This window comes from Lytechinus pictus, chromosome 1, assembly GCF_037042905.1.
Source record: "Lytechinus pictus isolate F3 Inbred chromosome 1, Lp3.0, whole genome shotgun sequence".
In the NCBI taxonomy this organism is placed as follows: domain Eukaryota; kingdom Metazoa; phylum Echinodermata; class Echinoidea; order Temnopleuroida; family Toxopneustidae; genus Lytechinus; species Lytechinus pictus.
In genome coordinates this window covers 22,203,520-22,229,552 of record NC_087245.1, presented here as the reverse complement: position 1 = coordinate 22,229,552, position 26,033 = coordinate 22,203,520, and the positions used below count along the sequence as shown (strand labels likewise).

The 26,033-nt window shown below is 35.5% G+C and overlaps 1 protein-coding gene across 6 annotated transcripts in view; it reads left to right on the top strand.

Moving 5' to 3' along the window:
• Positions 1–26,033, top strand: part of LOC129264565 (advillin-like) — a 45,333-nt gene that overhangs the window by 10,778 nt on the left and 8,522 nt on the right. For 3 of the 6 annotated variants that reach the window (XM_064098147.1, XM_064098158.1, XM_064098136.1), the window contains exons 4-23: positions 1,387–1,517; positions 3,059–3,164; positions 3,472–3,582; positions 3,962–4,173; positions 5,232–5,310; positions 5,737–5,835; positions 6,907–7,060; positions 7,716–7,840; positions 9,418–9,555; positions 10,201–10,287; positions 11,008–11,079; positions 12,851–12,892; positions 17,375–17,485; positions 18,063–18,146; positions 18,447–18,508; positions 18,909–19,002; positions 23,356–23,493; positions 24,185–24,250; positions 24,870–24,995; positions 25,671–25,739. In XM_064098147.1, coding sequence (XP_063954217.1) covers positions 1,387–1,517; positions 3,059–3,164; positions 3,472–3,582; positions 3,962–4,173; positions 5,232–5,310; positions 5,737–5,835; positions 6,907–7,060; positions 7,716–7,840; positions 9,418–9,555; positions 10,201–10,287; positions 11,008–11,079; positions 12,851–12,892; positions 17,375–17,485; positions 18,063–18,146; positions 18,447–18,508; positions 18,909–19,002; positions 23,356–23,493; positions 24,185–24,250; positions 24,870–24,995; positions 25,671–25,739 — 2,106 coding nt within the window. The remainder of the gene's footprint in view (positions 1–1,386; positions 1,518–3,058; positions 3,165–3,471; positions 3,583–3,961; positions 4,174–5,231; positions 5,311–5,736; positions 5,836–6,906; positions 7,061–7,715; positions 7,841–9,417; positions 9,556–10,200; positions 10,288–11,007; positions 11,080–12,850; positions 12,893–17,374; positions 17,486–18,062; positions 18,147–18,446; positions 18,509–18,908; positions 19,003–23,355; positions 23,494–24,184; positions 24,251–24,869; positions 24,996–25,670; positions 25,740–26,033) is intronic. The other 3 variants (XM_064098185.1, XM_064098169.1, XM_064098180.1) reach the window with 1 other exon arrangement.

Genomic DNA, 26,033 nt, shown 5'->3' with positions numbered 1-26,033 from the left:
TTTTTTAAATGATGTTATCCATTTATTTTAGAATTTGTATTCATTCAGTACATAAAAAACATTGTGTAAAAAACGAAATGGGATATTTTTAAATCTATTGTCAACATGAATCCAGAGAATTTGATATAATGTCCTTGCAGTGTAGTGATAGTGTAATGTCTGTATATACTAAGATCTATAGGCAGATTTGCACATGTACGTATTCATAAAATAACATTGTGTAAAATAAAAAAAATGGGATATATTCTAATCTCTATTGTGTTGACATGAATTTGTACAATTTGACATGATGTCCTTGCAGTGTAATGACAGTTAAGTGTCTGCAAATTTGTACATACTTCCAATCATTCCCTGAAACAAATTTGGCAGTTCTTATCTTAATATTGAAAACATCAATAATCAAATTGTGCAGAAGTGGATTTGGAGTCCTTGTCAATAATTGCTACTGAGTTTTATCAGAGTTTAATTGTACTTGGAAGTCAACGTGATTAGATTGTAAGGTGTATGTAGTGTATGCAGTGTATGTAAATATCAAACTAATTGATCAAAGGTCATGTTATAGAGAGTATAACATGAACGAACATGAATGTCAGTGTAATGATGAATTAAAGAGGAAAATCCACCCTGATCCCATTTCGCTTGTATGAGACAAACATGTATTTGATAGTTATTTGAAAGAACATAAAACTCGATTAATAGAATTATGAATACTTTATAATTTTTGTCTCGCCGTTCATCACTTGCGAGATGCTCCCTCATATTTTGTGTTTTATATTATGCACAGAACAGGTTGTACAAGCGTATGCAATTGATGGAACCATTGACAAGCACTATACTCTCACCGTTTCTTTTGTATGTTTTGAGAGATTCCAATGATTTTCTCCCTATTGCAGGCCTGCCAACTACACTGTACTCCTTTTTTCCAAGAGTTACCCCGTTATTAAAATTTTTTTATCAACCAAAAAGAGCACTCCATTTCTCCATGTATAAAGATTTTTTTTAAAGTTTGCCCATAATTATGTATATGTGTGGTGGGGTATGGGTTGTTTGTATGGGTGTAAGAGTAATACAGCGTTTCAAAATAAAAAATTGTGCCATGCAATTAGGACTCCTTTTTTTCATTTTCTTATGTTGGCAGGCCTGCTGCTATTGTGTTGTGCTTATAATACATTAACTGTTTTGCGATATTGAATGAAACTTTGGAATGCAACAACCTCTTTATTTCACATGCCCGATTTTAATCAAATGTTCAACATTACACTTGTTTGATTTTCCTATATTTGTTCAACTCAACCTGTTTGGGTGAACTTGACCATTGTGTAGTGATACTCAATTCTTGTAGCGATTCTAATCCTAAGCATGTTTTGAACCTGTTCTCCTTGCTAGGATGAGGCTGGAGTTGCAGCCTACAAGACGGTGGAGTTAGACGACTATTTGGGCGGTGGCCCTGTACAGCACAGAGAAGTAGAAGAAACGGAATCATCAGATTTCATGTCATATTTTCCCAAGGGAATCAAGTAAATGAACCACAATATTAATCAATTGGTCCACTAGCCATGGCTATAGTGTCTCAGAGTGTATAATATGATCAAAGGGGATGTTCACCTTGTTGGTTTAATAAAAGCAGAAAAATTAGAGAAAGAAATATTGGTAAAAATATGATGAAAATCCATCAAAGAATAAGACGGTTATAAATTTTTAGAGTTTCTTTTTATTTGTGACGTCATGCATGCAAGCAGCTCTCATATATATCATCATCATGTAACATATATTCCAAGTTCTTTTTTTTTTTAATATAGAACATGATACTTTCAAATTTTTTTAGAAATAAATTTTAAGAAAAAACATATGGATGAGCTGCTCATCTGTGACATCAAAAATCAAAATTTTAAGCATTCATAACTACATGTATGTTATTCTTTGACAGATACATGTATATATCAAACGGGTCAGGATGAACTTCTCCTTTGAAAAATATCTTAGGATCTGAAATTAGCAATATTTTTTTCAGCAATATGTACATCATTTTTACAAAAAAATATTTTTTTTTAGCTTAAGTGTGATTATAATACATGATGTAACTCATGAACACCATGTCAGATTTTCATGAACTTAGAATAAGAGTGACCTGTACTGACTGCACATAAACGTTATTAGCGCTAACAATGCGCTATAGAGGTCCTGTTACAACCGCTACTGTGGCACCGATGTCTAATTTAAAACAATCCATTACTTACACATTGAAATAAATGTTTTGACTTCACAATCAGAGAGATGTGACTGGGCTTACTGTTAGCGCTCTGTTAGGCTAACAACATTTCTGTGCGGCCGGCACTGGAAGAAAGAAAAAAAAAAGTAACTTGTTTGCCAGTTACGCTGCAATTATGAATTCCATGCATGGCAGGGGAGGGGTCAAATTTGGATCCCCAGATGGTGTTTGGTAAATAGGGACTCCATATAACACATTTGGGTGAAGACCCTATTAATAGGGTCAAATTTCTGTACAGTTTTATAAAGGATGTTTCAAAAGTTGTTCAAAGAAACAGTATGATACTATCTAGAAGTTCAAGTTCGTCTTTATTTTTCCATATTTGAAATTTGTTTTTTTAACATCTTCAAGTCAATAAACATTAAATATGCCATATTAAACATATAAAACCATTAATAGTAATACATTTATAAGAATTATATACAGTGAAAGTAAATACCCGTTTACATAAAGACTAAAGCCATAAAGTCAGAAGTGTTAACATTAATTCCAAAAAGTTACTGTACTGCCTCCAAAGAGGTTTAAAATATGTGTGTGTTTAATATTAGCATTTCATTACAGTTTAAAAATTTCTTTCCAATAATAATAGCATGAAGTATTAGCATGTTAAATCTTAAAAGCTATACTGTTTTGCTGTCAAAAAGAATTAAATTAGATATATGTAATCAATATTTCATTACAAGCAGTTTAACATTTCAAAAATTCATTTCAGATTCAAGCATGAAGTATTAACATAATTTCCTAAAAATTACCTTTTTATATAAAAATTTCCGATCTGTTTGTTGTCAGGTATCTGGAGGGTGGAGTTAAGTCGGGCTTCACGAAAGTGGACAAGGACAAGTTCATCAAGAAGATGTACATCGTCAAAGGAAAACGCAACATCAGGGTCAATCAGGTAGGTATTCTCTTCCTGCATCCCCTGTTTATCTGTTTTTTCCCTTTCATTTTAAATGGAGATTAATAACTGAAGACTTACTTACCCTGGGTAACAACTTAAAGGATTTCTCTTGGCTGAAAATTCCTTGAGCAACGTGCTGAAAATTTAATCAAAATCTGATAACAATTGCATTCATTTTATTTTGTGTACTTTACTGTTGTTTCCAACCATACCCTCTCTCAGCCGTACATGATTTCATTTACTGTTTATGGATTATGTGAAGGTTGAATAATCTTGGAATTTAAATATTGTTTGTTTCTTGTAGGTGCCTTGTACGTGGGAGAGTCTTAACAGTGGAGATGTTTTCATCTTTGACCTTGGAAATCATATCATCGTTTGGAATGGTCCACAGTCCAGCAGAACAGAACGCATGAAGGTCAGTATTGCTCCCCATGATAATAATAAAGTCATATATACCCTGGATATTCACTTCAGTTCCGAAAATTGTTCTCCCAGCGGGACAGATAGCATGATAATGCTATTACTACCTCGGCTTATGCTCGGCTACCTAGGTGTTAAAGCGATTGAGGTTTTTTTTTCCTGTGGCAACCCATTTACTACACTGGATGGAAAGTGGCATATGTAGATGAATGCCTTGCCAAAGGTAACATGCATGGAATCCTTGATTCTGATTGGCTGTTGATCATCGTTACTATGGTAGTTACCATAATAGTAACTTATGCAATGTGGCCCAGACCTCTTTTTTATGTAATGCATTTGTAATTTTTAATATTTCCAATTTGCTTACACTATAGGGAACACAAACTGCCAAAGGTATACGAGATGATGAGAAGGGGGGCAAGGCCAAGGTTCTCTTTGTGGACAATGATAAATTTGATGCTGAGACACTGAAGATCTGTGAAGCGAAGAACGCCCTCGGCCCCCGTGGTGGAGTAAAGCCTCAGGCCGCCAAGGATGATGATGAGAGGTTCTCTCGGAAGCAAGCTTCGCAGACCAGGCTCTACAAGTGAGTAGCTTTAATTGTCATCCTTGAAGTTATTACCATAGAAATAACATTATTTTTAAAATGATTCTGAAAAAGAAGATATTTTTAGCTTTAAAATGATGTATAACTCTTCGTCATTGGATTATCTTATCTCTATAATATAGAGAAGAATGCTCACTTTTAAGATGCTAGCCTGTTGAAATTCCCAGACTCCCCCACTCTTGTGCAAAGGTGATAAAGAGATGATTAGAATTCGAATGAATGTTTAAGGAAGGATTCATTGACTTATTCCCAAGGTCTGATTACTGTTTATTAAAGGACATCGTGTTCATCGTTATGACCAACAATCAATTCCAGAGCTTTAATATGCTGTTTTAAATTCAGGGCAGATCAGAGTGAGATGACCATGTTTCACCTTCAATTAGAAGAATTACAGTTGTGCTCAAAAGTCAGTGAACCCTACCACAAAATGCACTTCTCCATGCTGAGTGTTGAATGCAGAAAACAACATTACAATGTTCAGTGGCCCAGAGAAACAAAATTTATTGAATGTAATATTTTCTCACCTGACTTCACAATTAAATATCTAAAACATGGCAGAACTTGAACACAATAGATATATCCACTTTCTGGTGGTGTTCACTAAATTTTGAGCACCACTATATGTATAGATTAATTTAAAAATCCATGAGTATGTCTGATAAAAACCAGGCTGTGAAAAGAGTACTTGGCTCGATTATTATCTCCAAAATTTTACAGTTTAAAGAAAAGTATTCTCTTTCGGAAAAAAAAAATTGATCACTGCCCAGAAGTAATGTGATTAGCTCCAATTTCAAACATACATTGCTACTTTTTCTTGCTTTTGTGTTAACTTTTTTGATTTAATTGTAAATGAACTTATTTTGACAAATATACATGTACAAAAAACATGTCTCAGGGAGACAAATTCAAGGTTTTTTTAGAACCCATACATGTTTGCTGTATCAGTAAAAATCTTATGTATCATATTATATTTGATATAATGTGCATTTAGAGGATTGTTGCCATTTTAATACGATGTGACATCTGTTTGCTGCTAGGGTTTCTGATGAGAGTGGTTCTCTGGTTGTGACTGAAATCTGCAGTGCTCCACTTGAACAGAACATGCTCAATAGCAAGGTTAGTCAATCATCTATTTACTGATTACAGTCATCTCAATGAGTCTAAAATCTTTTTCTTGTCTTTAGATGAATTTGCATTAACAATTTTTGCTTTGTAATTGTATCTCATTCCATTATAAATGTATATATTAAATGTTTTCTACTTGTCAATTCACAGAGATTGCTTGTCTTCACTGAGTATTTGTGAGTTACAATTTAAAGTGGTTTAAACAGACAAATAATGATGATCACAAAGTTTATTTGCTTTTTATTTTCTTTTTCAAATCTGCTTAAACATGTTTCTGTGTTTTGCAAACAAGCTATAAAAGTCATTTAAATTATTATCATATTTCATGCAAATTTTCAGAACCTACAGATTCAGAGTATTTTCAGAACCTACAAATAAACTGTAATCTTATCATCATTGTATCTTTGCTTTGATCAGGACTGCTTCATCGTTGACCAAGGGCATTGTGGGATATTTGTATGGAAGGGGAAGGGCTCCACCAAACAAGAAAGAAAGAGTGCCTTCAGCAATGCTCAGGTAATCGATGTTGTCAACTTTATATTGAGTGCTATTTAATCTGTTTCATTTTCTGTATTGGGAGCTTATCAGATGTATATTTTTGTCTGATGTTACATACTTTTAAGATCCTCTTGCTTACTTTCCAATGTTTGATAAAATCAGCTCCAGTCTATCTTCAACAGTTAATATCAGAATACTCACCCTCCCGCAACTTGCGCTCATGCAAAAAATCACTCTTAGAAGTTCCTGCCATCAACACCCAGTCTTATGGTTCCCGATCTTTTTATTCAGCATCCCCTCAACTTTGGAACAACCTACCTCAGAGCATAAAACAATCAGACTCAACTGACAAATTCAAATCTATGTTAAAAACTCACCTTTTCGTTAAATAGATCGTCCTTAGCATATGCAGCTTCAACTGTCTACTTTCAACTGTCAACATGTATAATTAGCTGAAATTTCTTGTCTTTCTATTTATTTTCCTTAAGCGCTTAGAGACATTCTTTGTGATAAGCGCTATATAAATGATGTTAATTATTATTATTATTATTAACGGGGAGCTCTATATATCTGAAATTTTCATAACTTTGTATGTTTCTTACATTGTATCATTTTGTGTGAATAAGGCCTCTCTGGAAAATATTATTGGTATTTAGAGAAATGCCCTATATGAATGAAATAAACAGATATTATATAGTGATTTACCAATAATGGTTTGGACATTATACCTGAACTAAAACCAACTGTCTAAAGATAAAACTTGGTTTTCAGTAGGAAAAAAAATAGGGTTCAAGATTTTGATAGAGCAGAAATATTGTTGAAAAAATTTGACACATACTGTATGTGAGAGTGATCATGAGTTACACCAAATTGAACAGAACAATAAGTAATAAGATATTTTCAATCAGAACATTTTTGAAAATACAAAAAAATAGGCTTTTACCACTGAAAATGATATGAGTTTGTAGGCGTTACAGGCTACGTTCAAAGAACTGAAAACTCAGAATTATACCAAGAGTGTAGTGACAACTTGTACGTGAGGTTCAAGAACTTTGCTGACATTTGAAAGAAAATGTACTTGATACTCAGGGTTTCATCAAGGCCAAGCAGTACCCAGAGAAGACACCTGTTACAGTCATCAATGAAAACAGTGAGACCACAGCATTCAAGGCCATCTTCAAAGGATGGAAGGATCCTGGAGATACTAAGGGTCTGGGAAAGACTCACACCACTGGTAACATAGGTAAGACGCCTGATTGTAAAGAATAGTAGCCCAAAGAGAATGTGATTGCAGAGCTTATTTAGGATAGGAGCATACTGCAACCATATCCTTTTAACGATTACTTGTACCTGTCACCAGTGTCAAGGCTATCTTCAAAAGATGGAAGGATCCTGGAGACACAAAGGGTCTAGGAAAGACTCACACCACTGGTAACATAGGTAAGACGCCCGATTGTAAAGAATAGTAGCCCAAAGAAGATGTGATTGCAGAGCTTATTTAGGATAGGGGCAATCTGCAACCACATTCCTTTAACGATTACTTGTACCTGTCACCAGTGTCAAGGCTATCTTCAAAGGATGGAAGGATCCTGGAGATACAAAGAGTCTAGGATAGACTTACACTATTGGTAACATAGGTAAGACACCTGATTGTATAGGAAAGATTAAAGATGTAGCATAAAATGTGGCTTAAAGAAGATTTGATTGGATATTTTGCTTAGGTTTAAAAAGAGAAACAACAAGCATGAATTACTTAACATAATAGAAGTATAAAGCAGGCATTTAGAGTTAAGATTTCTAGTAGATAATACAAAATGGTTTGTGCACATTAAAATGAAATTATAAATTATACATTTTTTGTTCTTCCTATCATTTATCAATGTGACCATCTTATTTAGCTCATGTGAAGAAGGAAAAGTTTGATGCCAGCTCTCTCCACAAGATCAAGACCTCTGACATAGACTCCAACCCCAATATGGCTTCCCGAACTGGCATGTATGATGATGGATCTGGTAAAATTGAGGTGAGAACATCATATACAATTATATGCTGGGAACATAGAGCTGCCAACAGTTAAGAAAAATCTAGGATTGTTCTCAATTTCAGACCATTATGTCTTCAAACATTGCAAATTGTGCCTGAATAATAAATACATTGAATAATAGAACACATAATCCATGTATGTACTTGATCTTTTAGCAGTCATTTGCTGTCATTGATGGTCTTTGTTCATGAAGAAAAGGACACCTTTGAACATGACCAAATTCACCCTTAAACATCTAAGTAAAGCATCTCATTTGCATCTTGTGTGTATCATTTACATAATTTAGTTGCAAATAAGCTGCGCATTTGGATGTTCTGTGCAATAGGGTCCATTTGTAAGATTGCCCTGTACTCTTGTGCGGAAGAGGTGCATTAACTGCAAAATACTATTTCGTAGCATGTGTTGCTTTTATCAAATTAACATTTGGCAGTGTACATATTATTGAGGTCCCATAAAAAAATACTGTATTAAATGTGTACTATGAACCTTGTCAAGAGTCTATTTCACATTTTTCTGGGCTTTTTCTGTGTTTGTTCTTTTCACTTTGAAGTTCATGCTTAACATTCTTTTGTTTACAAGGGCATGTTGGCATAAGTAAACACTTAATATAACTTAGCAATGAATGGGCCTTTGATACCATCATGCTGTTGAAAAAAAAAGGACATTAAAGCATGAACTTTGAAGGGAAAGAACGTGGCACAGACTACTGACGAGGTCCCTTACCAATGGCAGTGAGTAGTTAGAAATAACCATACTTTAGTGAGTCCTTTACTTCCTAAAGTTATCTTGTTGTGTCTTTTGGATGTTTCACAAAGATATGAGTCAAACTTAGAGTCACCCTTAAATTCCAAGTTTTGTGCGATACATAACATATCTGGTCTGTGGCCCGTTGCAGAAAGAGTTGCAATCAATCGCAACTCTAAAAATCATGCGCAACTTGATTTTCAACCAATCAACAGCGCGCATTTGGGACTTGCGATTGATTTTTTGACTTGCGTTTAAACGCATCTCTTTCTGCAACGGGCCCCGGATCAGGCACATTGGTCACATTCAGAATTAATCATTGAGGTTACACATTGAATATTATCTGGGCCCTGTCTTACAAAGAGTTACGATTGATCTGATCAATCGTAACTCTATGGAAATCCATCAGTGTCATAATTTTTTTTTACAAAAAACTTGCACAATGTCCTCTGGATGCAAAGAGAAGCGAAGTGAATTTTCAATAAAACAATGAATGCATGAATATACATCGTAGCTATATGAGATAATATCCAAGTCCTTTGGAAGCGCATAGAGACGTTATTCGTAATGTGTTATGTGCTATACAAGAACTGACTATTATTATTATAATTATTACTAGCTTGAAAATATTTTGAACAAATATGCATAATAGATGTTGACGTTGCTGGCCGTCCACAGTTACGATTGATCGGATCAATTGTAACTCTTTGTAAGACGGGGGCCCTGTTCGTTGATGCTCCAGCATGATCTTAAATCACACTTCAATCTTTGTGATACACTCTCTGTACTTTCTCTGTTGTTTGTTACCATAGGTTTATAGGATAGAGAATTTTGAGCCTAAGGTGCAAGACAAAGAACTACATGGTCAGTTCTTCGGTGGAGACTCGTACATAGTCAAGTATACTTACAAGCAGGGCGGCAGGGAGAGATACCTCCTTTACTACTGGCTGGTAAGATTTCATTTCATTTTTCACTATTCATGGATGAGTTTATTTTTCCATATTCAAATTCAAGAGATAAAGAACATCAATTAAAATCACAAACACATATTTTTCAATGTACTTCTGAAATTATTTGTATTATAAATTACCTTTCTGAAATTGTATTTCACACTTGATGGGAAGGGAGAGGGGGGGGGGAGGTAGAGACTCTCCTTACTGTAATTTGTTGATCAAGTGCCCTATTGGCAGCCTGGGTAATGATTGTAGAGCATCAAGAGTGTTATAGCTGACAAGAACAAATGCTATACATGACACACTACTGATATGATAACCACTATATTTGTTATTAGATTCTGATTCTTTCTTCAATCTTGAATTCTTGTATAGTCCCATAACCAGAATAAAGATGTTACTTCAAAGTTAGACATGATACAAATTTAAGGGGTCTGTAAATTTGTCAAAATTGATGTTTAGAACTGTAAAAGTGCTGTGATGTATAGTCATCGTTGTCATCGTCATCATCACCATTATCATCACCATCAACATCATCATCATTATCATCATTATCATCGTCGTCATCATCATCATCGTCGTCATCATCTTCATCATCTTCAATAATATAGTTTATCATATTTTGATTAATGTTTATTACAGGGTCTGACTTCATCCCAAGACGAGCAAGGAGCAGCAGCCCTTCATACCACTCAAATGGATGATAAACTCAATGGAGCTGCTGTACAAGTAAGTACAAATCTTGTCAGAAATGGGATGTTTCATCAACTATATTGTATTTTATTGTGAAAGGTCTCCATTGCAAGTATTTCTTCCATTTCAATGTGGTTGATAATGACTTTTTACAAGCTATGTAATGGCCTGGTCCCACTGGCCGACGAACACAAAACATATTCATAACGGATACAGCGGACAAGCAAAATTTCCATCCGTTTTCATCCGCTCCAGACAATGGACAAAATGGGCAAACAATGAAATCACGGTGGACAGATGAAACAGATGAAACACGTCTGCAAAGAGTTCACAACAGATATATAACGTTTTCCAAAGGATGCAAGATTCTTTCCCGTCTTACATCCTCTCTGCATCTGTAGGTGCAGTGGTACTGGGCCTGAAGGGAACCCAACCTTATTGATAAAATTATTTTTGATACAGCTGAAATACAAGAAATGTCATTCCTTTTTCTATGTTCAACCATCTATTTTTATTTGTTAAGATGATTTTTTGTTTGTTACTGTAATACAATTTACTCTGTTCTAGTCTATTTCATTTGATCATGTGTACATTGTGCTTCCATGAAGTGCCATGAGCCCAGAAATGTGGACCTGTACACTATGTAAATGTATTATTCTTAATTTTACACTTTATGAATTAAGAATTTAACCATAGATAATTTTTTTTAAAAGGAATTATCTCTAAGCTTTCTGCTAAATGTCTTCTCTTCTGTAGATCCGAGTCGTCCAGGGCAAAGAACCCCAACACTTCCTCCAACTTTTCAAAGGCAAGATGATCATCCATCTGGTGAGTTCTATCAGAATAACTGCACAATGTGCATTAGGGACCCTTATTACATAGCTTAGTGATCGATCAAGAAGTAGATTTGTATGATTGATTGTACATAATGATCAATGTGATCAATTTATAAGAATCAGTCCTGCGATCACTCGCTAAGCTTTGTGACTGTAAGAGGGGCTCAGTATTAATATGGTAACAGGAGAACTTCTTGGGCCGACAGCTCCCCATGGATAATATCTATTAACACATGAGAGAGCATCTCTTCCCATAGGAGAGATCCTCTTAGAGCTGTTCTTTCTGGAGAACACCTAAGACCTTAATGACAACTCATTTAATGAAATCTTTTCATTCATTTTGGGAGCCCTTCTCGGGGGAGGGGGAATTACTCTATATATATAATTATGGGGATCCAAGTATAAAAGTTCAGAGGTTACAAACTAACTTGTTCTCACAATAGTTTTATAGAGCCAATAAACACATTAATTTAGACTCAAATTGGCTTATATATGGATGTTGGAATGATGATTATTTTGATAAAATCTGAATTAAAAAAATATACATCTTAGAATGAGGGTATCTTCAAAATATAAAAATTGGAATAAAAATTTTATGATGAATTAAATATTTTTATAATGCAGTAAAAAATGGTTATGCCTATGTAGAAATTTAAATTACATTAAAGATCAGTGATTACTTGAGCTTGATTGTACATGCAGATCAATATGTAGGTTATGCAATGATTAGTGGAATGAAAAGAAATTCAAGGAATATGAATGCATTGACATGGTAGTAAACAAGTAGAAGATGAGAAGTAGAATATGTAGAGCAGAATTGGGTGAAATAGAAGAATGACTTTCATGATTTCCTAGAATACCTTCTTAGAGAAATGTATGGTATTTATCGGTTTTGAATTTAAAGACAGAATACATGCAGTGACTGTTTTTGCTTCAATATATTGTGACATTTTTATTATGTGTTGTGTTCCCTTTGTGATGACAATTTATGTCCTATTTGCTTTTGCATTCATAGAGAAATAGGGGAAAAGTTGTTTTGCTTTTAATAGCTTTAAATCCTTTCAATGTTTTGTGATTTTGTGCAGTTGGTGTTTAATGTGATAATGCCATGTTATGTGTCCAAACTATTTTGCATGATTTTTTTGTACTTCTTACCCCAAATTTATTGTGCGTTTGCTTCTAATATTTCCATGAATTTGTGTTTTCCTGCAAATACAGATACACACCAAGGCCCTGTAACATAAGGCTTAGCTATTGATCATAGGGATGATTTCTGTGATTAATCATATGTATTATTACCCTTATCAGACATCTGAGCTGGTCATTTACAAAACCGTATTGCCCTAGATTCTCTGAATATTCTCTAAATATTCTCTAAATATTGACTGGCTCTTCTTTGGGGGAATATCAAATATATTGCCCTTAAAAGAACCATATTGCCCTCGTCTAAAGACTCGGACCAATATGATTTTTTGTGGGAAATATATTTGATGTCCTCCTCAAGGCCAGTCAATATTATATAATTAAGCAATGCAATCAATTGTAAAAAATCAGCACAACGATCAAATTTTAAGCTTCATGTTATGGGCCCCATTAAACAATACAGTCAACACATCTCCCCATTAAAATATTGCTTATGTACCTTTTATCCAAACTTTGAACTTTTAAACTAATATTCCTCTATCATATTTTGTACGTATAAGATTGACGCCTACCCTTTTGTATCCTTTATCACTCTATTGAAATCTACTTTTGCTTCACAGGGCGGTTGCGAGAGCGGATTTAAGCACGTCGACGAGGAGGAAGTACTGAAAATTAACTAAACTCAAAGCATTTCAATTACACTAAACAAGGCTTTTAAACTAAAAGTCATATTATTTTTGCACCCCAGACCATGAGATTATTTCACTTCATCTTTCCTCATTTCTAATAAGCAATTTATTTTGTCTTGAAGGGAATTTGACCTTAAATGATCTTGTGAGGTTCGCACCTTGTCAATTCTGCCTTACTTTGATAAAAGGAAGCAAGTGACATGCTATCAGAAAATGAGCTTTTATGCCTTTATATATGTTACATACTGGTAACATTTCCCAAAACGCTGATCACGAGAGGAAGTACTTTATGTCGAATTAACCAGCATGCTTATACATTAGTATCTGTGGAAATGACAGACACGTTTTGTCCTTTTACAGGAAATGATGTCTTTGTACTTGCTTCCTTTTGTCAAATTGGGGCAGTATTGCTTCCATGCACTCTCTTTCATACTGTATATTGCAGATATTTTATGTTCTATGCAAAAGGCAGAAACTACCTTCTTTGCAAGTATTGGGGAAAATATAATCACATTCGCAGTCACAATGCACTTTTCATTTTCCCCAACATTATTTGTAATTTCACAATACTACAAGAAGTAAAGAATGAACAATATGAAAGGATCAACAGTAATTTATATGATATAGAAAGTATAGGCTTATAGTTGATTAGGCTTCCTTGATGTGAGAAAATCTTACTGAATTCCCATGACCTACTCCTCTTGGGTGACAATTAAAAAAAAATTAAAAAAAAGTAATATTTTTTTAATTGATAGTGTACAATGAAGACTGGTTATGATCTTATGCAGAGACAATCATTCTCACAAGTACCACATCTTGAATTTTATTTCACTTGGTGAATATTTAAGTACACTGCGCATTTTCAATGATAAGAATTCAAGATTGTAAGCTCAGAATGGTAATCTACCTTCTTCATAACATTAATTACCAAGGGACAAAAAAGATGCAAAACAAATCTTAAAAATGAGAAATAGTAATTAAGTTCCAAAATGGATGGAGAAAATATTTGTTTATCCAGTTCCTTGGGGAAAACAACATCCTTTGATAGAAAGGTCTATATAATATAGATAAAAGTGCAAATTATTTTTTTTCTCCCATTTTATTTTGGTCTATTCCGGGGAGCGTTTCATCAACATTTTTGTCTGACAAGTTGTCAGATCTGACAACTTTCCTAGATTTTGATTGGCTGAGAGGCACTGCTACTATGGTAACTGTCGGATAAAAAGGGACTAGTCGGATAAAACGTCTGACAAGTCCTTTCATGAAACGCTCCCCTGGTATTCTTTAGCATGTGGCTAACTTGATTTTAATGACTTATTCTGCTTCTCATCCCTTAATCTTTCATTGGGAATTTGGTCTGTAATTTATTGATATTCTGTAATATATTCTTCAGTATTTGTTTGATATAAGCCTAAATGATTCATGCCGCATACTGGAACATCAAAACCTGTTTGATGCTATTTGATTCCAGTAACATTCCAGTGAAACAAATTACAGTAGCAAAAGTCATGATAATGAAACTTATCTGAGAGTAGAGCATTCAATATTCTCATGGTGTTACCTTTTCACAATATTTATATTCAAAGTGAAAACTTTTATATGGAAGTGTGATAAGCATGTTGTATTTCTTCATTTTGAGAGATACATCATGTGGAATATACCAAGAAAGTGTCACGTGCCATTGCTCCTCAAATACTTCAGGGCAGGAGGTACATTGAGTTTTCCCCTTCATGGCGATGATAAAGCATCTTTGTCCATTCATAATCCTTTCTCTCTGTTTCTGTTTTTCGATTTCCCAAGAAATATATTCATGCTTTTCTTTCCCTTCCTTACATGTAGTATGATTGTGTGGAGCTGCACAAAATGTTGTGTAAATATTTATACCCCAACAAAAGAGTAGAACCATCCCCATCATTTCTTCCACTAAGTACATTTTAAAGACCAGTTTTAGTAATTTAATGATCATCAGTGTTGTGGATCTCGAGGCCGGCCACAAAATCGTCCTCGGCCTCATCCTCGAGGACGGAGGTTAATCCTCGGCCTCGGATGCAATCCTTGGGTCAAGGCCGGTCGAGGCAGGGATAATTTTAGGGTGTGCAAATGCCGAATGTTGTCAGTTTCTCTAAAATATTATTGAAACTGATAGAGAAAAAGAGGGGGGGGGGGAGAGAGTCGACTGTCAAGTACGCCCATCCATCTGTATGAGTACGTCCTTCTTTCTTATGTCTTTCTACTTTGTTCTTGATGTCAAAGCTAATTCATGCAGCGCAGCCGCACTGCATGCATGCTGTACTGACAATGACGTGACGGAGACTCGACTTTGCAATGCACGTGCGCATGCTATTACTTTAAAAAAAAATGTTCAACCTCGGTCTGGCCTCGACCCTTCCAGCTTTGGCCTTGTCCTCAGGTAGATCGTCCTTGTCCTTTGCTCGGGCAATCCGGCCATGAAGTTGTCCTTGTCATCGCATGATCCGGCCTTGACCTTGGCCTCGGACAAGCCGGATTCGGACACAACACTGATGATCATTCATAGTTTGCTTTGTAATAGAGACTACTTTGTCCGATGTGGTTTCAAAATAATAGTAATCACCAGTAATAGTTGCGCTTTGTATCTTCTGGCAAAAAGCACTTTTAAACTTCAGCTGTCATTATTATTATTATCATTAATTCTGCTGTAACAAATCACAAAATTATAATAAAGTATCAGGACAAATACCCCTTTTCCTCTTAAAATGAAGTTACCAGACCTTATGATGATGAAATTCTGCATTACAATCTTAACATTTGATTCACTTTTACATTCTCTGCAGTCATCATGTAAACCCTACAAGTTCAAATTTTTAAAAATCCAAATTATTGCATACTTTTTAAGGTTCTCATGATATTGACAAATGAAATCATGGCAGATATTTTTTGCTAGGGGGCAGGACACCTAATTTTTTTTTTTTAATACTTAAAAGCGAGGGAGTGAAGCAATTGAGCTTGTCATTTGGGTGCTTTTTTATTTGTAAAGTGAAATTGAAGGATTTCTTGCAAACTTTTGGTGAATTTCGTGAAAATTTTCAGGAAAAAATGTTAAGTTTTCAAAATTTCTAAATATTGGGGGGGGGGGGGACTGCCCCCCTCCCTTGCTGTGTACGTCCATGGATGAAATGATTAAAAATTAAAACCATTTTTTCTGAGTGAGATGCCAATATATGCAAGAAAAAAAAATTATATTAAGCTTGTATTGCCAGCTAAAATCTAAAATTTGCAAGGCTATCGGGAATGGTATTATGAGATCAACAAGATCACCTCATACAGGGATATGAAGGTGTCTTTTTATTACCTGCAATAAGCTTCGATGCCTTTTCTTACCTGTTGTATTGAAGCCATTTGTACACTGGCAATCATCTTTTCTTCACCCTTTCATTCAAAATTGCAAACCTTTCTCTACATTTTATGGCATAACACTATGGATCATTGTAATTTCAAGAAGAGGGTTGATTCTTTGAAAAAAAAATTATTAGTTGAATAATCACCCGAGTCAAAGCAATTTTTCACACCAAATTATGCAAAATATATATTCACCGTCATTGTTCACATTATTGTAATTCACATTATTATTAGTCTAGACCCTTGCCAACAAGATTGATGTACTTTAGAAGAATACATTCCCATTTGTAAATAGCAGATTGTCATCCAATAGATATATGATTTATAATCAGACACTACTTAGGACTCTTTTATTATGATAAATCTACATGAGAATACATGTAATTCTTTACGACATGATATTTACCTGGGACTTTGGGTACCATATGTTTTGTCGTGTATGATTTTGCCATATTTTTCTTTCATTGCATTTGCATGCATGCATGCCTGCTTTCCTGCATGAGCATGTTTAAGAATAACCAGTAGCTAATACAAGTAGTTAATACTGATATATTTTTATATGGCCTGTTACAGAATGTTGGGCTCTAGAGGTGTTAGGAAGGAAGTGCATGTGAATAGTCTAATATCTAATGGCTAAATTGGTGTAATTTGTAGATTAAATGAAAAATCTTTGAATAATTGCATGTAAATAAATGTAGAAGGAACATGCAGTAGGTATATATATTATGTAGCCAAAAAAAAGAGCAATTTTTTTACTTGTAGGATAGATGCTTGATTAAAAAAAAAAGCTTTGATGGGTTGGATCTTAATGATTAATATTCTTACTTTGATGTGTTTTTCTCGCTTCCTTTAAATTACATGATTATATGGCTTGATCGAAACACCATCTTAATCATACAAGATGTATGATTTTATGTACATGATTGTATTATGTAGTGTTATGTCTTGTCTTATCTGTACTGTACCTCTCTTCGACTATTTTCCCCCAGAGTAAGATTCCACCCCTCTTTTTAACATGAAATGACTGCTTTTGTGTGTGTGTTAATGCATTTTTTGGATCATTCCACTTTGTCATAGGCGGGGAAATCCAGTGGGTTCAAGAACCTGCAGGCGGAGGATAAGAAGGGCAACAAAGTAAGAATGTACCAAGTGAAAGGAACAAATGAATTCAACACAAGGGCTGTAGAGGTAAGAAAATCAATTTGAGAGGGAGAGAAAGTTAAGGGAGGGGAGGAAGACAGAAACAGGCAAAGAGACAACAATATTAATAGTTCAAGAGAAAGAGATAGACAGAGACAGATTGAGAGAGAGAGAGAGATGCTTACACACATACTACGGGCAAAGAAAACTAAGGTTGAGGGTCACAGAATTTGAAATTTTTTCAAGATTTATTGCCATAGAGCAGGGCTCGACATAAGCAGTGGCCGGGGGCAACCAAAAATGAGAGTTGGGCCACCAAAGTTCTGTAAAAGCCCACACTTGGTGGCCCAGTCGGGCTACCAAAGTTTTGATAAATTGTAATGTTTTCTATTGTTTTAGGGCCACGAAGAATATGAAATTTATGATTTTGGTGAACCTATCGTCATCAAGAAAAAAAGTTAGTGTGGAGCCTTGCATAGAGGATTGCTGTACGAAAGAAAGTATTTGATGAACAGACAGATTCAGGAAACTATAGGAAATGGAAATTGAAATAATGTGGACATGGGATGAGAATGATATATTGTATTCATTATTTTTAATATTTTGTATTCACTATTTCTACCAGGTTGAAGCCTCGGCCAAGTCACTCAACTCTAATGATATCTTTGTTGTCAAAGGACCCAAAACGCTCTCCATCTGGGCAGGCAAGGCAAGTACAACAAATACAATCTTACCAGGAAGAATTTTGTAAACAGGTGTCAAAAGAATTGATCATACAATATCCTTAGATGTTGTCTGTTAACATTGGCTCATTTGCAAGTCAATTTTAGGTTCCCAAGTCAATGATAACTCTAGCAATGAATTGTGAATTTGCAATTGATGTCTGCATTTGATAACAGTTGTAATGAACTGAATTTATAGTTGAAATTTGCAATTGACTGCAAATAGATGGGTTTTTTTTTATACCCCCTTATGCTATGTAATTTTTTTCTCCATTCATATTCTGCAGGGTGGCAGTGGAGATGAAAGAGAACTAGGTAAAAAGGTGGCCAGCACTCTGCAACCCAAGTGGTAAGAACCAGATAAAAAAAACAACTATCCAATCAGACACATCTTAAATCTAGTGGTTGAATGATTTAGTTGCATATCATTGTTGATATAGATCAGAGGGCGTTTTGTGAGAGGTCTTCTTAGATGTTTTTATCCGATGAAACAACCCCCCCCCCCTCGGTAGCATTAACATTAACCTAACTTTGTGAAATCATGAAGACAAAAAACAATCACACTGAAGATTGCCAACACAAATAAGCTCATGTGGGACTGTGTATTCATATTATCGCTTGGAAAAAATGTCTGACACCTGGGTAGAATGCAATGCTTACTAAGGAGACACAATGGCTATAAAACAGCTAGAAAACAACAAGTAGCTCATTAAAATTGAAGGATTTTTCTTCCGTTTATGTTTTCCTAGTCCATACTCCCTTATAGCGGAAGGAAAGGAGACGGCAGAATTCTGGGAGGCCATTGGAGGAAAGCAGGAATATGCATCAAGTCCACGTCTCCAGGTAAGAGATCTACTTTGAATTCCCTCTTGGTCTTAACCCACTTGGTCTACTGCCTGTTTCATTGGCACGTATTCTGAACTCTGGTTTAAATTAGACCCTGGTTTAAAGTTGTGGTTTAACTATGGATAGCCAGTTGGAGCACAAATCCTTAAAAGCAAACATCCAATTTATTAACTCATTTGACACTCCTATCATTCATTTATCTAGGAATGACAACCGAAATATTTTTCTTTATTATGATAGTGAAAAGAAACAAAATAGTAAACATAACAAAGCTACAATATAAACAGAATCTTGGAATATTTGGCTCCCCATAATTTTAGCACAGACTTAGACCGTGGTCTAAGTTAAACCTGACTTCAGACGGGCCATTGAGTCCAAGTATTGATTCTAGTCCATTCATTAGGAACTGAAAAATTTGCCTCCCCCCTCCAGAGGAAAAAAATAATCACCGTGACACAATAAAACTCATTGAAATCTTCAGCTATCTGCTTTGATTGAACATGTATTTGAACTAGTGGGGTTTATGTTCGAATGGCAGATGTTTATTATAAACAGGCATGTCTAAAAGTTGATCTTGACAATCTTGTATTTTTTTAGCTAACTGCTAAGCTGTGTTTTTTTCATAGATTTGAAGTAGTGCTGTTTGCTCATTTATGATGGGTACAAAGGGACCTACCAACAGCTCCCTCCAACCACCCCCACATTCCTGGCCCCTCCTCTTATGGGCAGAGTGAAAAAATAGAATTAGACAACACAACTTTTAGAGTTTGATCTAGGATTAGTTACATTGGCTCAACGTTCTCGCCAGGTTCATTCTGACGCTTGGCGGCGCGAAGCGATGATACGCAAGCCGCGCAGCGGCCTTGGTGCGTGCGAAGCACGCACGGGGGGAGGGTTGCGGGAGGGGGGTGTCCCCCCTCCCTCGCGGAGCGCGGTAGCTATCGAAAATATCAATATCGACGAGCTTAGATTGCTGCTAAATGCACCACATTTTATGTCTATTTAATGCTTCTCCGGCCACACAGCCGTAACGGTTGCGCGAATTGCGATCGATTGAAGCAGAAAGGCAAGTACTGATGAAAAAGGTCAAAAGAAAAGATTTAAATTCAATCTCATTTTATACTTACAGTTTATAGATTTATTCACATCAATGACATCGATAACGTACTCCATACTTTCCAATGTCTAGATCGCTACGTCCTTAGAAAGTGCGATTCATTTTGTGAATGCGTGTCAATGACCGACTACATCTACGGACCGCATGCGCGCCGCGCCACGCCCTTACTCAATCCAAAGATTGTTCCGACTTTGTTTGGAAGCCTCGGAAGAAAACTTCCGAGGCTTCCAAATAATGGGCATCGGTATTCATGAGACGATATAATTTGCATGTTTGTTTTGTTTTCAGATACTCACTGAAACTATAACTCTCATAATTAAGACTTCTGCTGATGATGTTTATACTAATAATATCCAATCAAGATTCGTTTATCACTGTCAATTATTGCTATGTTCATTTGTATTGTTCTATACTCGCCTATAAAATAATGAATGTGTCCATCACGAGCGGGAGAAATATTTTTAGTCATTCATCATACTTTAATATTACGATTTTGTTCTTATTATAATTAATTGCGATTTAAAATGTTTTGAAAGTAAAGCTTAATTGACAGGAAAGCAGATTTGTATTTTTAAATAATGCACTATGTAGGCCTACAAATACAGCGTGTGTGAAAGAGAGGAAGAGGGGGGGGGAGGGTTGTAGCTAGGATGGTCGAAGGGGGAACGCGAAAGGGGAGGGGTCGTGGCGTGGACAATGACAAGGGGATGTTGAGATCGTACGTGTGTGTGGGATTGGTGAAGAAGTCAATATTCGAAGCGAATGCATATTTATAGACATGTCTATACTACTACTGATGATGACGGCTGAATAATCTTTCTTTACATGTATATTTTGGCGATTTTAAATTTTAAAAATATTTTCTTGCACCATGAATGGGAAGATCGAGGTACGTGATTCAATAAATTGCATCAGTTTTCAAGTTACAGAAATTCACGAACAGATTATTAAAATTGAAAAAAAAAAGAGTCAGAAAGATCTTTTTATAGCCCCCATCCAGCGTAAACAACATGAAGAATATTTGAGGTCACGAAACCAGCTGATTCGCATTCATACAACAGGTTAACAGGTCACGCACATGGTACACAGTCATTCCAAGGGCGGGAATTCGGGGAAACCCGTTTTCAAGCACAATGATTGGCTCAACCCAGAAAGTGAATACTAATTAGATCACGTGCCATCGGCTTTGGGGCGTCTCGTTCACATTCCAACTCATTTCATAAATATAATCCACTCGCAGTAATTAGGCTAACGACGTTGTAAAGATAACTCTATATATAAAACACAATTCCGATATAAAACATATATAACGACATAAGTGAAATTGAAAAATTCATTCAGCGATATTCAAATTATACTAGCGACTCATGTGGGCGTGGGCAAACGAAATACATATCCTCTAAAACGTTCACACATATCAACTTCAATAATTCGTACTTGAAATGCAGGGGCCGCGGAAAGGTCTTGAAAGTGGGGGGGGGGGGCTGACCATCATGCAAAAAACGCAATCAGGTGGTCCTGTTTTTGTACACGGTTTTGGAAAAAAAAGTGGGGGAGCTGAAGCCCACCCAGTCCCCCCCCCCCTGTTTCCGCGGCCCTGAAATGAATATCTGTGAATGAATTGTCAATTCCACTTTGTTGAATGTGTACTTTTATTGAAATCTATTGAATCACGTACCCCTCCCGACCAAGTCCAAGGGTTGATTTTCCACTCGCCATAAAGATTATACAGCCACAATCACAGTAGACACATCCATAAAAGAATATTAATTTAATTCGCTCCGAACATTGACTTCTTTTCGCCAATCCCCTCCCCCACAAAGTCACAAACATCCCATCATTTTCATTTACATTGCCCACGACCACCTCCCATTATTCTCTTTCTCCTTTACACAAATTAATTTCAAATAATATTTTATTTTAAATCGTAGTTGTTACCGGGAGTTGTTAAGCAATTGTACAACAAATTCATGAAGCATTCTGAATGCTCACTGTAATGACTAAAAACATTTCTCAGGACGGTGACAGGTGCGTTCATTATTTAATTGGCAGGCAAAGAGTAATAAAGAACAAAACAAATGAAAATACACTGTACGTATAACTCACATTAAAAAATGAGTCGTAATATGATAAAAAGCGTGAATAAAATTAATAAAGATTATTACTTATGAAAATTATAACAGATTCAATGAATATCTGAAGAAAAAAAAAACATTCAAATCGGTTTTGGATCCCATCTAATTTTGGAAGACTCGGATAGATTTTGATGCCATGTGCGATTTGTATTATGTATGTGGCCATGGCGAGCGCTAGTGCAGTGACACAGATCTTGGTAGACACACTGTCGCGAAATTAATCAACACTTTCAAAAGATCGATGTAGAGATCAAGACTTTGGAAATTATGGAGTAAAATTGGAATATAAATGTGAATAATCATTTTGCTGTAAGTAAATGAGTTGGACATTATATCAATCCATTCCTGTGGCTGTGGCTTTGTCATTATTAACGTGATCTTTTAATAATTTTCTCAATTCGTTCAACGGCAGTGTCATCAGAAATGCATTCAATGAATTCATGTAGATGTAGCTATAATAAGGTTGGGGCCTGGGACGAGATGAAACTAAATTTCGATCGAATTTTTATATTATTTTTTGACACACTTTACTTTTGACAAAATAAATGACAATATCAACTGAAATTCGTAACATCTAAATTACATTGCCCAACCCAGTAACCCACGGTACCCCTCTCTTCTCACTTTATTTTTGAGCTTATTTTACTACCATTGTAAAGACGTAAATAATGAGAGCAATGCGATACGCAAATAAATGGGAGGTAAACATCTTCGCACTTCCCACATAAGAGAGAGAGAGTTAAATTGGGCCTCGAGTCGAGGTCGTATCGTATACAGCATAGTAGCGAAGCAAAGAAATCCCGGGAAGAAATCGTGGAAGAAATAATCGACAAGTTTATTTTAGGATCTGAAAAGCAGATTGTTTTTATTTTAAATATATTATTCAGTTTTTTTTTGTGGATCTAGGCCTGTTTTACAGTTGTCGGCCACGGTTGTCGGGGAAGTTCACGGTTGGCGGATTTGCCCTGAAAATTTTCAGGGTTGTCGGCGCCCGCCAACCGTGACGCGTGGTAGCGAGAACGTTGCATTGGCTAATCCAAAAGCTCATTCTTTTTCCTGCTGATGTATAACCAACCTCTTTCTTTCCATCTCTTGTAGGAGGAAGCACCATCTCAACCTCCAAGGCTGTTCCAATGTTCCAATGCTTCAGGTAACTTCAGGGTGGAGGAGATTAGCAATTTCGCACAGCATGATCTAATAGTGGATGATGTCATGCTCCTAGATGCTTACAGTGAAGTAAGTCCTTTTCTCCTCAACCATTTTAAAGATAGTTTGCTGTTACCTTCATGGGGGAGTTTGTACCTATAACATGTCTATCTATTAATAGATATTCCAATAGAGTGGAAAGTATTGTAGTAGTAGTAGTAGTAGTAGTAGTAGTAGTAGTAGTAATAGTATTAGTAGTGGTAGTAGTATTGGTAGTAGTAGTAGAAGTAGTAGTAGTGGTGGTGGTGGTGGTGGTAGTAGTAGTGGTAGTAGTAGTAGTAGTAGTAGTAGTAGTAGTAGTAGAAGTAGTAGTAGTAGTAGTTGTAGTAGTGGTGGTGGTGGTGGTGGTGGTGGGAGGAGTAGTAGGAGTAGTAGTAGTACATGTAGTAGTGGTGGTAGTGGTGGTAGTGGTGGTAGTAGTAGGAGGAGTAGTAGGAGTAGAAGTAGTAGTAGCAGCAGTAGAAGTAGTAGCAGTAGTAGTAGTATTAGTAGTAGTAGTAGTAGTAGTAGTAGTAGCAGTAGTAGTAGTAGTAGTAGTAATAATAGAAGTAGTAGCAGCAGTAGTAGTAGTAGCAGCAGCAGCAGCAGCAGTAGTTGTAGTAGTAATAATAGAAGTAGTAGTAGTAGTAGTAGTTGTAGTAGTGGGAGTAGTAGTAGTAGTAGCAGCAGCAGCAGCAGCAGGTCATTGTAATTATTATCATTGTTATTTTTATTCTTATAGATATATGTCTGGGTTGGTGCTGGTGCAAATGCAGATGAAAAGAAACAAGTCCTGATAACAGCAAAGGTAAGAGGAATATAAAAAAAAGGAAACGAACAATGTGTAACAACATTTAGGTCAGTATTGATTTGTGATTGCAACATACATCATAAATTCAAGAAAAATATGTGACTGGATTAGGTAGAAAATAAAAAGGAGTAATTTTGAAATGAGGGATTTCTATACCATGAAATCACAACTTGCAAATGTGCATTGGATTGTTTGTTTTGTTAAGATAATTTTGGCCAAGGTATTTAAATTGTAAAATTCTTGAATTGTAAGATTCTTTTGTTCACACATTTCTACCTGAAAGCTGCCTCATCTTCCATATCAGACAAGCAATGTTGGTTTATGGAGTACCATATCTGAATGTCTTACTTTAATGCAATGTATTACTGTTGACAGTTTCAATCAGGTAGTCATATCCATGTGTTTTAGAAAAACCCAAGTAAATAAACAACAAATTCGTATTTCCTTTGTTGTAGGAATCTATGGTTTACCACTCCAAGAACATATTGCCACTGACTCTCCTGGGTTTTAATGGAATTGTTTAGCAAATTGAAGAAAAAACAGACAATCCAAACTTGATTGTTGAAATCTTGAATTTGATCATATATTGTTGATTTTATCATTGCCATGGAAACAGGAATACCTTGGGACGGATCCTAGCGGTCGTGACTTCGATAACACACAACTCATCCAGGTCAAGCAGGGCTTTGAACCGGTGCCCTTCACTGGTTGGTTCATGGCATGGGATAACAAATACTTCCAGGTCAGTATGTGTATCCCGGCCCCCATCCCCTTTCTCGGCAATATTCTGTAACAGAGCTGCTAACTGGTTCTAATTTTCAGTATTTACTTGTAATACTGAAATGTTAAAAGAATACAGGTGGTTTCATCCCAAATACTGATTTCTATTTTCAGTTTAATCTGTTGTGCTCAGGTATTTATTTGAAAATACCGATTTCCTCACAAAAATACTGATATTCAGGTTTTAAAATACTTAGTTGTTCTTGTTCAGGTTGGCAGCTCTTGTGAGAACCATTGACTGTTCATTGAGTTTACATTATCATCATTAATTTATTGTTTGGGGTCTTACAACCATAATGCTATCTTTCATGTCTTTGATTATAGCCTTAAATCAGGAATTCCTTTTTAGCAGAAATAAAACAAGATATTCGATTATGCTTTTATTTTAAGGGTTTCATTCAAACGTGGCTCATGTACTTATTTTAGAAGTGACATTGATCTAATGTAAGTTTAAAGGTCTTGAGTTGATGTCCAAATAACAGTGACAATATGATGAGCTTATTATATTTTTTTGTTGAAAATCTGAGAAGTTGATTGCACATTTTTCAGATTGGGCAATTATTGAGGCATATTTGACATTGTGCAATCGAGAATTTATCTAGTTACGCATGCTTTCCTCATATTATTCTCTGAACAGAGCATGCAAACGGAAGATCAGATGAGACAAGAGCTTGCCAAACAGAATGCTGCCGTCGTTATTGACTTGGTAAGAGTAATTTGAATCATACATTTATATGAAAAATAGATAATAAAAAAAATAGGTTAAAAATGTAATAATAAAAATGAAATTTAACAAAATTGAAACAAAAATTTATCTTAAATACAAATGAATGCATTTAAAAAATAGATTGAATTGAAAAAAAAAGAAATTCAATAATAATGAGAACAAAGTTACCTCAATTGCAGTGTGTATTTCTTATGTTTACTGATTATGAAAGAGATTATTATCAAGTAAGTTGTACCTATTATCTGATATAATTACATCTGAGTTATGACCATT